A 15,189-nucleotide genomic window follows, 5' to 3' on the forward strand; every position below is an offset into this window, starting at 1 on the left:
CCCAGGGAGGGGCACCAGGAGAAGGGAGAAAGTTTGGATTGGGGACGGGTACTTATGCTGTTCCCTCTCTCCCCCCCGTATATCCTGCCTGTGGCTGTCAGCTAGGATTGCCAGGTGTCCGGCTTTGAACCAGACAGTCGGGTATTTGAGGATTCTGTCTGGGAAAAAAATTAAGAAAATACCGGACATCTAAAAGTCCGGTATTTTCTAATTAGGTGAGTGTTAGTATTATTATTAGGAGTATCAGTACCTAGTTGTGAACTGCCTGGCTGGTAGACATGCTCACGTTGCTCAGATCTCTCTCTTGAGTAGTTGTAGCTAAATTAGTCCCCATCATATTGTATGTATAGTTGGGATTAGTTTTCCCAATGTGCATTACTTTTGCATTTCTCAACATTAAATTCCATTTGTCATTAGTTGCCCAATCACTTGGTTTGGTGAGATCTTTCTGAAGCTCTTCACAGTCTGCTTTGGTGTTAACTATCTTGAGCACTTTGGTGTCATCTGCAAATTTTGCCACCTCATTGTTTACCCCTTTCTCCAAATCATTTATAAACAGATTGAATAGGACTGGTCCCAGGACAGACCCTTGGGGGACATCACTCATTACCTCTCTTCATTCTGAAAACTGACCGTTTATTCCTACCCTTTGTTTCCTGACTTTTAACCAGTTATTAATCCACGAAAGGACCTTCGCTCTTATCCCACGACAACTTAGCTTTGCTTAAGAGCCTTTGGTGAGGGACCTTGTCAAAGGCTTTCTGGAAATCTAAGTACACTGTAGCCAGTGGATCCTCCTTGTCCACATATTTGTTGACCCCTCAAAGAACTCTAGTAAGGCATGATTTCCCTTTACAGAAACTATGTTGACTTTTCCCCCCAACAAAATATGTTCGTCTATGTGTCTGACATTTTTATTCTTTATTATAGTTTCAACTAATTTGCCTGGTATTGACGTTATACTGTAATTACCAGAATCACCTCTTGAGCCCTTTTTAAATATTGGTTCTAGCCTTCACTGTATCCTCTGGCAAGGAGTTCCACAGATTGACTGTGTAATGAGCAAAGGCAAAGACCTTGGGGGGAGGGGAGTGCCACCGGCAGTCCTTCCTGATCAGCGCCAGCGCTACTGGCTGTGGGGCGAGGGAGTGACACAAACGATCCTTCCCTTTGGGGCGAAGGGCTCTCTGAGCTAGTGCCCGGACGGGTGTTGTGTCACAGGCGTTCTAGGAGCGGTGTGTGAGGAGCTAGACATGCTCTGTGATCTGGTGAACGCTGAGCGCCTTGCGCTGTGACCCGGGTATGGACCGGTGATTGGGTGAGCCCCGGTGCTGTTGGAAGGAGGCAGATTCTTTCCTAAGTGTGTGCAGGGCCTGTGTGGTTATTTGCGGGGCCTAGTTCGAATGGGGCGCTGCAGCTCGGCACACCGGGCCCGGAGGTCCAGCTCTACCTGGGCAGGACTGCGGCGGCTGCTCCCCCAGCGGCGTGAAGAGCTCGTGAGTTGACAGCATGGGTCAGGCCAGGTCGCCCGGGGCACCCTCACCACCAGCACCCACGGCAGCCTCCTCCTCTTCTCCCGCGGGCTGGGGGGGCTCCACTGGGCGGGGTGGGGGGCACCGCTGCCATGTGCAGCCCACAGCTTCGGGACGTGCCTCAGGTAGGACGCGCTGCCCAGTCAGGCGGGGCCAATAATAAAACGGGTCCACATCTGGATGAACCGCCGGCAGACGCCTGACACTGGCCCTGAGCCTGTGAGCCTTGCTTATCTGCTGGCCTGGGTGTTGCTTCCCTCGGTGATGGAGGCCTTGCCTGTCCTTCTCGACTAGATGGTTGAGAGTTTGTCTGTGTGCCTGTGCACCTGTCGGTGTGCCTGTTCAAGAACTCCTCCTACACCGTAATTGTTAGGACAGCCAAATTCGGTAGGCAGATGCTTATCCTAGCTTCACGCAAGGTCAGGGGTTGGTTGTGCCAGGAAAGCGGGATGTGCCCGGAATGGGATTGCTTTTCAGAAAACCATACAGCAAAGAGAAAGACTCTCCAGACAGGTGAAAGGGGCTGGCTGGGGTCACGCCCCTGCTCTGGGGCTGCCCCAGCCCTGAGCCCCCACCGCACTGCCCTTTAGGCAGGGTGGGGGAGAGCTGAAATCTCTTCCCCCTCCCCCCCGTTCCTACAGGGACATTGCTGGCTGTTCCCCTCTGCCAGGGAGTGAGGGGAAAGTGCCCAGTTGCTCCACTCCTCACTCTGGCTGGGGAGCGCAGGGGGCAGATGCTCCTGGACCTGCCCCCTCCCCCAGCTGTGCCTGCTGGAGTTGCAGCTACCATGGAGAAGCGCTTGTCCCCTGGTCCCAAGCTGCTCCGGTGAGAGAGGACTGGAGTAGTCCTCCCTCCCAGGGCAGCCTGTGTACTGAACCCCACCCCAGAGCACGGATTGAAATGAAGAAAATCTAGTGGGAAATATAACCCCAAACCACAGCGCTTGGGAGCGCGTGTCGTCCATAGACCTCAAACCCTCATGTCAGGATCATTCTCCACTTTGTGCAGATGGGGAAACTGAGGCACGGCGGGGGGAGCGACTTGCTGAAGATTACCCGGCACGCTGGCGGCTGAGCCAAGGACCGAATGCAGGTCTCCTGCATCCCAGGCCTGCGCCTGACCCGCTAGGCTGCTCCGGCGGCAATTTTCCTCTTTGCTAGTGCAGCCTGTCCCTGGCGGGATACGCTCCCATTCTCAGTCACAATCGCAAATGCAGTGGCCAGCAGGTGCCACCGTCCGGGGCTGCTGCCCCCAATGTGACAGCGATGGGGATGGGAAGGGGGAGGGGTCTGTGTCCATTCCCTAGTGAGATCGTCACCAGCACAGGCACTAAGTAGTCCCTGCCGGCAGCACGGAGGCCCAGGGCAGAGAGGGGCAGGGCACTGGCTGACCCAGCTGAGTGCTGGGGTGGGGGCACCAGCATGGAGCAGCACGCCCATGGGGAATTGTGCAGCATAACTCAGAGCCTTTATATTCCAGACCCCCAAACTTTGGGGGCTGGTGGCATCTCTGCACTTGTACCCCAGAACCCAGCCTACGCTGGAGGGGGGGCAGGGGCAGGAGCCCTTTTGCCTCTTCTCATCTTTTGAGGTGGTATTTTGGGCTCAGCGACCCACCGCCCTGTGTCCGTGGCAACGGGGAGGAAGAATGGAAGGAATCTCTGGTTGCTAAGGCAGCTGTTGCTAGGGGAGATGGTAAACTTTGTTCATTCCCAGGCCTGTGCCTTTGAAAAGGGGCCCGTCTTACAGACAATTGAATAGGGAGATAGGCAGAGAGATGTGGTGTGATGCGTCTCGGGCAGTTTATTCCGGGCTGGGCCAATATAAATACTGGGAGACTTGAACACAATTGAGAATAGCCCCAGAATAGCCAGAGTTCGTTCCCACTGACGGCAGTCGCTTTGGGAGAAGGTCGGTCCTGCAATTTGGAATCCATTTGGCTGCGTCTAGACTGGCAAGATGTTGCTCGAAAGCGGCCGCTTTTGCGCAAAATCTTGCCGCCTGTCTACACTGGCCGCTTGAATTTGTGCAAGAGCACTGACTTTGTAATGTACAAAATCAGTGCTTCTTGCGAAAATACTTTGCCACTGCCACTCAGGGATAAGCCCTCGGAGCTTTCTTGCGCAAAACCGCGACTATCTGGGCATGGATGCTTTTGCGCAAAAGATGTCTTTTGCACAAATGCATCCATGCCAGTCTAGATGCTCTTTTGCGCAAATACTTTTAACAGAAAACCTTTTCCGTTAAAAGTATTTGTGCAAAATCATGCCAGTCTAGATGCAGCCTTTGTGTATGAGGCATACACAAAGCTAAATGCATGAGGCCCTTGCTTGGCTTCTCGGGGGAATTTGGTCATTATGATGCATGGAATGGCTGTTGCAAATACAGCAACACAATCCAGGAGATGGGGCACCATACTGAAAGTAAGAAGCTCAGTGGTCTATTCCCAGCAGTGCCACAGACCTGCAGGACTCTGTGCCTCAGTTTTCCCAGCTGTAAAACAGGCACAAAGACATTGACTCTTCTTTGCAAAGTGATTTGAGTTGTAGGGATGGCTGATTGCCCAGTCAGCAGTCTTCCCCCCACACCTCTCCATGAACTGTATTGTTGTTAGCTTTTTCGTTTATTACCCAATTAAAAAAAATAGAGAAAAACTGATTTCCCTTCAGCTCCAGTTTCCCGGAGGAAATGAGGAGATCTGGCTTATATGTTGGCTTGTTTTTTCCCCCTCCCCGATGCCTGTTCGAAATAATCGTTTAATTGGATTTTCTACAGCAAGTACAACATCCCTAAGCAAACTGGTGCAGGGTTTGGGAACCGGACAAACGGAACACCCGGTAGATGTGTATATTTCAGGCTCACATCCTGGTACGTGTCAGAGAGCATGTTTGTGATCAGGAGAGGGACAGATCAGAAATACAAATATGGATCAGTTGTCAGCCCTCATACCGCACGTCTCATTTGTGGGATCTTAACACGCCGTGCAAATATGGACCGCTCTCATTAACTTCAACTGCGGCCCAAAGGTTTCCCAGTGTTGCCCGATTCACCCGATCTGACTCGAGAAGTGGGCTGGTCCCCCGGGTGCGGAACTGCTACTGAGTTGGAAACAACTTTGATGTTTTTAAAGCAGATAAAGTTGGGGAGTTAAACTTCCCATGGTAATGGGCCCACTTCTCCGTCAGAAGGCTCAGACGGGTGGGGCAGCCCCTTCCCTGGGCATCGAGGGATCTGTCTCTCTAATCTGTAGAGTTTCTGAAGCACCAGCTACCACAGTCAGTAGCTGTGCTGGAGCTGTCGAGATATTGCCCGTTCTGCGCCGGGTTAGCAAGACGTCCGGCCGAGCGCTGCCCTGGGAAAAAGATGCAGGGCCTCTTGCTTTCGAACACCTAGGCCTAGAGTAGCAACGACAGCCCTTCCCCAACACAAGCGCCATGTGGGGTCGGTGTATCTCGTCACAGGCGCTTTGCGGATGGGGAAACTGAGGCGCGGCTGATGCGCATGTAAGGGAGTGACGCTCCTTGGTGTGTTCCTTGTTCCATGAGTCCTTCTCTACCCTCCCCATCTCACAGAGTGAGTCCCCCCCCCCACAAAGGCACCATGGCATGTGGGGGGTGAGGGAGCAGCACCTTGCTCACAAACACCCCGCAGGCTGGCACTGCTTAGTTCAGGGAGGCGGGGAAGTGTCCTGGATGAAGACCTGTGAGGATGGAGAGGCAGCAGGATATTACCGGATCCCTCCCTGAATCTCCATAGTGACGCCGTGAGGAGGGCGGGGGGGGGGGGGGTTTGGTTCGCACAGCGCTCTCAGGCTGCCTCACGGGTCTGGCCATGTCTGGGGCAGAGATTTCCTGGCCGGCAGCCTCCAGCTGGGCATGGAGGGGCTGCTCCGCGGAGCCCCCTGGCAGCGTGCGGGTCACGAGACCCGGCTGGGCCTGTGCGGGGAGGCTGCAGCCGTGGCAGGATTACGGTCGCGCGGTGACTCCTCTCCGAGCCGCCCATTAGAATGTGAATGAGCCAGAGCGGCTCAGCCGCGGCATTTCTTAGCCTGTGTCGCCGCGGCGCCGGGGCTTTGTGCCTCGCAGGAGCGGGGCGGGGGGGGGGGGGGGCATGCAGGGGCCTGGGCACTGGACACCGGGCAGTGTTGCCTGTGGGACGGAGCCTGAGGATCCGGCAGCCCCCGAGGAGCCTCCGGGACTTTACGTGAAGAAGCGAGTGGAGCGGGCAAGTGGGGCGGCCTGGGGGAGCTGTGCTGGGGGGGAGAGGCTGCAGGGGAAGGACCCTGGTGGAGGTGGGGGCTGGGAGGGCATTGGATGGGGGGCTGCCGGCCATTCCCGGCCACTGCTGATCGTCACTGGGTGCAAGAACGGCCTCGCAGGACCCCTCCCGGGGCTGTGGCGTGCAGGCTGGCCTCTTCCATGCCCTGCCCTAGGGCGCGGAGCCGTGCCAGGCTGGGCCCTGCGGAGGCGGGGACCAGGGGGGCTCTTTCCTTTGAAAACAGGAGAATTTGGGGGGGTTCTTCGATCCGCCCGTTTCCTTCCTTGCCTCGAGGGGCCTGGCTGTGACTCGATGCCCTCCAGGCTACAGAGGGTCTGTGGTTGCCCTGTTCTGCCCTCCGGCCTTGAAGAGCCCCCTGGATCAGCTGGGTAGCCCAAGGGTGCTGGAGGAGCTGTCCCCAGACCAGATCCTGGGCCCTACCTTGTTGTGACCCACTGGGCCAGCCGAGGGACAGGCTAGCCGGGAGAGCCCATCCGTCCCCCCTCTATGGGGCAGGCATGGGTGGGCAGGACCCCCCTGGCTGCAGGCCTGTCCCGCCGGCGCTGGCTGGGGACGGTAGAGGCCCGTTTGAGCTGTGGTGGGAGCCGGTTGCTGTGTGGTGGGTCTGACTCTGGGGAGGATTTTGCCCTGAACGTAGCTCCCCAGAGGCAGCCTCTGGGTTGCTGGGCAGGATGCGGGAGATGCAGTGAGCCCTGGTTTTTCCCCACCGGGTGTCTGGCTCGGACGCTTGCGTCCAGCCCCAGAGGGATGACTTTTGGGAGCCCTCTTTGTGCTGGCTGGGCTGACACCCCCCTTCACCAGAACGGGCGCTTTGGCCACCACCACGCCGCTGGGCACACTTGGCAGGCGTTGAACCGGGAGCCCCCGAGCTCAGTAGGTGCCGCAGAGCTGGGGGGGATCCCAGGGCTGGATAGTGAGCAGGGAGCAGAGCAGGGATGAGGGGTGTAGGCAGAGCTGGGGGGACTCAGGGCTGGGAAGGCCAAGGGGAGGGAGGAGAGGAGAAGGGTTGAGAGGCACTGGCAGAGCTGGGGGTGAGGGGACCTCAGGGCTGGGATGGCTGGGGGGAGTGGAGCAAAGTTGAGGGGTGCGGGCAGAGCCGTGGGGTGGGGGTGGGGCTGAGAGCTGGGATGGCCAGGGGCAGCGGCACACGGTTGAGGGGCATAGGCGGAGCCGTGGGGTGGGGTGGGGTGGGCTGAGGGCTGGGGTGGGGAGAGGCGCAGGGTTGAGGGGTGCGGGCAGAGCTGTGGGGGGCAAGGGGGCTGACAGCTGGGATGGCTGGGACGGCGCAAGGGAGAGGGGCGCAAGCAGAGCCGTGGGTGGGGATGGGGGCTGAGAGTTGGGATGGCCGGGGTAGGGGGAAGAGCAGGGTTGAGGGGTGCGGGCAGAGCCGTGGGGGGGGGGGCAGAGCCGTGGGGGGGGGGCAGAGCCGTGGGTGGGGGTGGGGGCTGAGAGTTGGGATGGCCGGGACAGGGAGGAGAGCAGGGTTGAGGGGTGCGGGCAGAGCCGTGGGGGGGGGGGCAGAGCCGTGGGGGGGGGCAGAGCCGTGGGTGGGGGTGGGGGCTGAGAGTTGGGATGGCCGGGACAGGGAGGAGAGCAGGGTTGAGGGGTGCGGGCAGAGCCGTGGGGGGGGGCAGAGCCGTGGGGGGGGGGGCAGAGCCGTGGGGGGGGTGGGGGCTGAGAGTTGGGATGGCCGGGACAGGGAGGAGAGCAGGGTTGAGGGGTGCGGGCAGAGCCGTGGGGGGGGGCAGAGCCGTGGGGGGCGGGCAGAGCCGTGGGGGGGGGGCAGAGCCGTGGGGGGGGGGCAGAGCCGTGGGGGGGGGTGGGGGCTGAGAGTTGGGATGGCCGGGACAGGGAGGAGAGCAGGGTTGAGGGGTGCGGGCAGAGCCGTGGGGGGGGGCAGAGCCGTGGGGGGGGGGGGGCAGAGCCGTGGGGGGGGGGGGCAGAGCCGCCTGTGCGCGGTGGAGGACTGGGATGTCGGCAGCTGCTGCAGGCGATGACAGAAGCACCTGCCAGAGCCGTTCGGGGGCTGCCCAGGGCAGGTGTGTTGCAGATCAGGGCAGAACCGCACTGGCAGAGCAGCAGCTGTGATGCTTGCACTGCCTCGGTCCAATCAGCTGTTGGATTCTGAATCCATTGAATCCAATGTATTTACAGATGCGCCAAATTAGTCTGCTCCCCCCCCCCCCCCCGGCCACCTCATCCCTGGGCTCCCCCCGCAGCTCAGCCCGTGCGCCTCAATGCACCTGTGCCGCTTGGGCAGCCTCCGGCCAACCAGCTGTTGGAACCCGAATTAACTGAATGAAATGAGCCTGCTGCCCTTTTACAAAGAAATCCGCCGGCTTCCTGGCGACCGAGGGCCTGGCCTGATGAGCAGCTCCCGGCGCTCGGCTCACCCAGGCCTGCGGGGCGAGCTGGCGAGGATTACATTCTGCTGTACACTGGGCACGTTAATCTCCTCCCCAGCTTTTCTCAAAGCTGCCCGCACCCTCCCCCCGTCTCTTCTCCCTCCCTCTTTCCGTGGGTTCTCCAGCGCAGGCGGAATGACCCGTCTCCCTGCCGCTCGGTGTCCCGGTCCTGGGAGATCTGGCGCGTCCCCTCCCTGCTTTGTTGTGGGCAGGGGCTGGTCCGTGCTTGGGGGGCTCCCTCCCGGGTGTCGGTGGCTCATGCTGTTTTCTGTCTCTCCGCCTGCCTCGCCCCCGCAGCTAGAGGAGAGCTTGCGCCAGAAGGGGATGGACCCGGTGACCAATGCTGACGTGGGTACCCTGCAGCGGGAGGCTGTTGCTGGCGGGGGAGGCACGAACCCTGTCCTGCCGATCGGGGGCGAGCGCACCCCTCTGGCCCTGGGTGCCTTACGATAGTCAAGTCCTCCCCAGGCAAACTGGGGTGCATGGCTCACGCTGCTGTCAAACCCCTCTGGATTGGTGTAACTGACGAGGGGCTTGGACCAGCAGCCGCCTGGCTCCAAGTCCCACTTGGCACCCCCGCAAAGGCAGGATTCTCCTCCCCACGATGGAGCGGGAGCCAAACCTGTAACCCTCAGAGTTCTACCCAATGGGACCGAATGCCAGGATGGGCCCGATCCAAACCCCACTGCCCTCGGTGGTAAGGCTGCCCTTGATTTTGGCACAGCTCAGGCCCAGAGTTCTTGTAGTCGCCGCCTGTGGATGCTCCGTCCTCTCGTTGACTGGACAGGACCCGGAGCCACCCGTCTCCAGTGCCTTGCACCCCTCGCGAGATGAAACTCCCAAGCCTTGAGCATGGTCGCTTGTAAATCACACGCTGGGATTTCCAGCTCCCTCTGCCTCCTCTGATCCACCTGGCCTCAGGCCCCGTCTTTACGTTCATGGAAGGCACCAGCTCCTAACCCAGCACGTGCTTGCTTGTAACATGCCCAGGGAAAGTTCTGGGGCTTATGGGTCCTAACACGGTTGCTTCAAACGAGGAATCGCCACTCCTTTGGGGAGGGAGGAGGCGCCCATAGTGCGCTGTGTGTGCATGTGCAGGAGAGACTTTTATGTTACGCAGCAAATAAATGAACTCCCGTCCCCCAAACAGCTGATCTAGTTTTATCTGCTCTTGTTAGAATAGGTGACAGGCATCTTAACGTGCCACAAAGCCCCCGGAAGTTACGTTCCTCATCAGTGGGCCACTCCCACATCAATTATTCCCAGCAGCGGGAATGGTGTTACCGCAGTGTCCTCTCTCTGCTAGCTGGGTAGTTCTCCACCCCCGACAGCCCTGTGCAGACAGCTCCACTCCAACCTGGGGGCTGACTCTGAGCTCATAGAATCCCAGGGCTGGAAGAGACCTCAAGTCCAGCCTCCTGCCCAAAGCAGGAAATAAGTGCTTGTGCGGGGTTTGAACCCAGGACTCTCCAGCCCAACCCAGGAATCATACCCCTAGAGCAGTGTTTTTCAACCTTTTTTTTTTATAAAGTACCCCTTTTAAAAAAATGGTCAGTTTTCAGACACACACAATTGTTTTCTACCACTGCAACGCATTTGTTTAAACAACTCAATTGCAGCCGGGCGGGCGATGAAATTTGTGGGTGTAAAAAGTACCGAAATAATAAAGCGCTGTCACACTTCCAACAAAAATTCCGTTTTCTCCAAATTTCAGTGGTGTTGACATCCCCCCAGACTTCTCTCGTACCACGGGCTGAGAAATACTGCCTTAGAGCAACGAGCCAGGTCGTGTGAAAACAGACAATATTAGACCGGGGTTTCATGCAGGTTTCCCTGGTGAGAACGGCCTGTGTCCCCCCAGCTCAGGGAAGGGGTCTCGCTATGACATATTCTTAGGCTAGTAGCCACTTGTTACAGGTTCCAGCCTCCTTTCTGAGCCTTTGATGGCTGCCAGCGAAGCGGCATTGCTGCTCTCGGTCCTTGCCAGCCCAGGGGGCTAGCTCTTGCGAGCACCACATCTAACCACCAAGTCCCTTGGGATCTCACATTTGCATGTGGCTGTCAGTCCAGGTTGTGGTGCTGTCCTTGCTCTCAGAAATCACAGTGCCTTTTGCTGGGGATCACGGTGCTGGGACGTGACTCTCCCCTGGGTGGGGCGTGGTGCATGGTTTCCTGGTGCTGCGGTCTGACGCATGGGGGGCTTGGCTGTGCATGCCGCGTGGCTGTCTTGTGTCTGCCACGGAAGGGCCTGTGTAGTGAGCAGCATGCGGCCTTCGTGTCCCCCGGGCTCAGGGCTGTGTCTGGGGAGGGGTCCCAAGTACTGATTTCGCCATGTCTTTTGCTGCGGAAGCTGGAGCAAGACATCAGCTGGAGCTGTCAGGGGTTGGGCACCACGCCTGAGGAAGAGATGGAGCTGAGGAGGAGGAACCAGATGGTAAGGAGCTCGGGCTGGCCTGGGGTCTGGTGGCGCTGGAGTAGAAGTGGCTCTGCTCTGTAATATGTTGTGTGTCTTATCCTGGATAAGATGAAACGAAATCAAAGTGTTGGGGGGCAGTGTGGCCTAGTGGCTAGGATGTTTACCAGGCAGTCAGGAGACCTGGGTTCTGTGTCTGACACACCCCAGGCAAATTATTTTGCTTCTCCATGCCTCAGTTTCCCCCTCACTATTTCTGCCTTATTTATTGAGGCTTCAAAGGGCACAGACTGTGCCCAGTGTGTGATTGGTGCTTAGCACGATGGGGCTCTGATCTTGGTCGGTTTCTCTGTTACAGTAGCATTTCTACAGATAAGAAGCCACTGGGGTGTCAGACTCTAGCAGACGGGGTACCCCTAGAAGCACTCAGGGGACTGCTTTCAAGGCATGGGGGAGGCTGGAGGTGGCGGCTAATCAGGGCTGCAGCAATAAGCTGCACATGGTGTCTGCCCCTCTCCGTGGAGCAGGGAGGCCGGGCTGGGGCTAATACCTACTCTTCCAGGTTCGGTGCAAAAAAGCTGCTCCCGATCTGTGAGGCCCTGGCAGGATCACAAGAACGGCCAGACCGGGTCAGACCAAGGGTCCATCTAGCCCAGTGAACTGTCTGCTGACAATGGCCAGTGCCAGATGCCCCAGAGGGAGGGAACACAACAGGAAATCCTCACGTGATCCCTCCCCCGTCACCCACCTCCAGCCCTGACAAACAGAGGCCACGGACACCACCCCTACCCATCCTGGCTAATAGCCATTGATGGACCTAACCTCCATGAATCTAGCTAGCTCTTTTTTCAACCCTGTTAAAGTCCTAGTCTTCACCTCATCCTCTGGCGAGGAGTTCCACAGGTTGACTGTGCGCTGAGTGAAGAAAAACTTCCTTTTGTTTGTTTTAAACCTGCCGCCTTTTAATTTCATTTGGTGACCTCTGGTTCTTATATTGTGGGACCAAGTGAATACCTTTTCCTTTTTCACTTTTTCCACACCAGCCATGATTTTATAGACCTCTCTCATCTCCCCCCCTTAGTCTCCTCTTTTCTAAGCTGAAAAGTCCGAGTCTTTAATCTCTCTTCATGGCAGAATGTGATGAGACTCGGAGAGGGCTCGGCTGCAGAAAAACAATGTTTCTACCTGAATCTGGTGCCAGTGGGTACCCCAAAGAGCACACCATTGGAGGGAAGCTGCCAGGATAAATACCTGGGTGCTCATAGCTCTGTCAGTCATTGAGTGGCTGCTTTGCTCTTTTGGGTCAGTTTCACTTCCCAGCCCTTCTGCTCTAGAACGAAGACTGTTGAGTGCGAGATTCCCTCCTGGTCCTGGGTGCTAACAACCCAGTAACTCTCCTTCACTGGCGTCAACTGTGTGCCCTTGTTGTCAAGAAGGCTAACGGCATATTGGGGTGCATTAGGGGGAGCTTTGCCAGCAGATCCAGAGAAGTGATTTTTCCCCTTTATTCGGCTCTAGCGAGGCCAGTCTGGAGTATTGTGTCCAGTTCTGGGCTCCCTATAACAGAAAGGATGTGGATGAATTGGAGAAAGTCCTGCGGAGGGCAACCAAAATGATTATGGGGCTGGAGCACATGAATTACAAGTTGAGGCTGAGGGTATGTCTACACTACAGAGTTAGTTCGAACTAATGGACGTTAGTTCGAACTAACTTTGGGTATGTCTACACTACCCCGCTAGTTCGAACTAGCGGGGTAATGTATGCATACCGCACTTGCTAATGAAGCCCGGGATTTGAATTTCCCGGGCTTCATTAGCATAAGCGGGGAGCCGCCATTTTTAAATCCCCGCTGCTTCGAACCCCGTGTAGCGCGGCTACACGGGGCTCGAACTAGGTAGTTCGGACTAGGTTCCTATTCCGAACTACCGTTACTCCTCGTGAAACAAGGTGTACCGGTAGTTCGGAATAGGCACCCTAGTCCGAACTACCTAGTTCGAGCCCCGTGTAGCCGCGCTACACGGGGTTCGAAGCAGCGGGGATTTAAAAATGGCGGCTCCCCGCTTATGCTAATGAAGCCCGGGAAATTCAAATCCCGGGCTTCATTAGCAAGTGCGGTATGCATACATTACCCTCCTAGTTCGAACTAGGAGGGTAGTTTAGACATACCCTTTCATAGGCGCTACACTAGCGCTCCGCTAGTTCGAACTTAATTTGAACTAGCGGAGCGCTTAGTTCGAACTAGGTAAACCTCATTCCACGAGGATTAAGCCTAGTTCGAACTAGCTAGTTTGAATTAAGGGGTGTGTAGCCCCTTATATCGAACTAGTGGGAGGCTAGCCTCCCCAGGTTTCCCTGGTGGCCACTCTGGCCAACACCAGGGAAACTCTATTGCCCCCCTCCCGGCCCCGGACCCCTTAAAGGGGCACGGGCTGGCTACGGTGCCCGTGCCAGGTGCAAGCCTGCCAGCACCCAGCCAGCAGACCCTGCACCTGGCACGGATCGAGCCAGCCACCCGATGCCCCCCAGCCCTCCCCCTCTTCCCGGGACCAGGCTGGCGGCTCCCGGGAGCTTGCCCGGGACCGCAAGAGGCGGGCACCTTCCTGGGCTAGTGCGGACATCGTGGACTTCGTCCACGATCTCCACACTAGGCACAGGAAAGTGCCCGTCTAGGGCAGGAGAGCTGCCAGCCTGGCCACCCAGGAGCAGGTGTGCATGAAAATCAAGGGGGTCCACTGAGACCCCCGACCCTGAGCCCTGAGCTTACAATGGCCGTCCTGGGTCAGACCAAAGGTCCATCTAGCCCAGTAGCCTGTCTGCCGACAGCGGCCAACCCTAGGGACCTCGGAGGGGATGGACCGAAGACAGTGACCAAGCCATTTGTCTCGTGCCATCCCTCTCCAGCCTTCCACAAACCTTGGGCAGGGCCACCACTCCTACCCCCTGGCTAATAGCACTCCATGGACCCAACCTCCATGACTTGATCTCATGTCCCTTTAAACTCTGTTCCAGTTCTAGCGTTCACAGACTCCTGCAGCAAGGAGTTCCACAGGTTGACTCTTTGCTTTGTGAAGAACAACTTTCTGTTACTAGTTTGAAGCCTGCTACCCATTCCTTTCCTTTGGTGTCCTCTAGTCCTTCTTTATGGGAACTAATGAAGAACTTTTCTGTATGCACCCTCTCCACCCCACTCCTGCTTTTAGAGACCTCTATCCTGTCCCCCCTCCGTCTCCTCTTTTCTAAGCTGAAAAGTCCCAGTCTCTTTAGCCTCTCTTCATATGGGGCCTGTTCCCAACCCCTGATCATTGTAGTTGCCCTCCCCTCTCCCACCCTCTCTCTTCCCCTCTCCCACCTCCTTTTCCCAGTCTCCCCCAGTTTTGTTCAATAAAGACAGATTCCATTTTTGAACACAATTGTCCTTTATTTTGTACATCAAGAAAAGGGGCTAGGGAAGGGTAAGTGGAAGGAGGTGAGGGAGGAATGGGGTACGAGCCCCCGATGGGGAGGACTGGGCTGGCTCTGCGGGCTTCTGGGGGTGGAAGCTCTCCTGCAGCCCCCCAATTGCCACCTCTCCCCAGATGGCAGCCTGCGGCAAGTGCAGCCGGGCTGATGGCCGAGTGCTGTGATGTGCCCAGTGTGGGCACTCAGGGCACTCCAAGCCAGGACTGGTTTGCAAGCGGGGCACCCCTGAGAACTGTCTGTCCGGGGTGGGGGTCGGGTCCCTTTAAGCGCAGCCCTCGGCTAGCCTGAGACAGCAGCTCCACGCTCTAAGTCCTCCTCTGATGCCCTGCCGGCACTGCTTCCGGCCATCCTTAACCCCGCTTAAGGGTCCACTTAATGTGGACATGCTAGTTCGAATTAGCAAAACGCTAATTCGAACTAGTTTTTAGTTCTAGACGTGTTAGTTCGAATTAGCGCTGTAGTGTAGACATACCCAGAGGGATTTGGGTTTGTTTAGTCTGCAGAAGAGAAGAGTGAGGGGGGATTTGGTAGCAGCCTTCAGTTTCCTGAAGGGAGGTTCCAAAGAGGCTGGAGAGAGGCTGTTCTCAGTGGGGGCAGATGGCAGAACGAGGAGCAATGGGCTCAAGTTACAATGGGGGAGGTCTAGGTTGGATATTAGGAAAAACTATTTCAGAAGGAGGGTGGGGAAGCCCTGGGCTGGGTTCCCTGGGGAGGGGGTGGAATCTCCATCCCTAGAGGTTTTTAAGTCCCAGCTTGACCAAGCCCTGGCTGGGATGATTGAGTTGGGTTGGTCCTGCTTTGGGCAGGGAGTTGGACTCGGTGACCTCCTGAGATCTCTGCCAGTCCTGGGATTCTGTGATTTCCGGTGCAGACGCCCTCTGGATCTGGTCAGAGGAAGGGTCCAGGGGCAGAGCGTGTTTTCATTGAAAGAGATTGACGGCCTCTTCCGTTCACATGAGCTCTTTGTTGATCTGTGTTTCTGCCTCCGCTACTTGATATTTGCATCACTGGCAGGTTCTGCAGAGTAGGGTTGCCAGGTTGTTTCAACAAACATACCGGACACACTGGACATGGCGTCACAATCTGCATGGCCATCTTATGCA

General features: G+C 57.1%; 1 protein-coding gene across 9 annotated transcripts in view; it reads left to right on the forward strand.

Annotated features, from left to right (window-relative positions):
* CROCC (ciliary rootlet coiled-coil, rootletin) overlaps positions 1-15,189 on the forward strand; it is an 82,903-nt gene that overhangs the window by 7,584 nt on the left and 60,130 nt on the right. For 4 of the 9 annotated variants that reach the window (XM_075906404.1, XM_075906400.1, XM_075906399.1 and 1 more), the window contains 2 exons: positions 8,512-8,562; positions 10,565-10,648. The exons of 3 other annotated variants lie outside the window; for them this stretch is intronic. In XM_075906404.1, coding sequence (XP_075762519.1) covers positions 8,512-8,562; positions 10,565-10,648 — 135 coding nt within the window. Of the gene's footprint in view, positions 1-8,511; positions 8,563-9,953; positions 10,051-10,564; positions 10,649-15,189 lie in introns of those variants that run through there. 2 more of the 9 variants (XM_075906407.1, XM_075906401.1) reach the window with 2 other exon arrangements.

The sequence above is a fragment of the Pelodiscus sinensis genome, chromosome 23, assembly GCF_049634645.1.
Source record: "Pelodiscus sinensis isolate JC-2024 chromosome 23, ASM4963464v1, whole genome shotgun sequence".
Classification (NCBI taxonomy): domain Eukaryota; kingdom Metazoa; phylum Chordata; order Testudines; family Trionychidae; genus Pelodiscus; species Pelodiscus sinensis.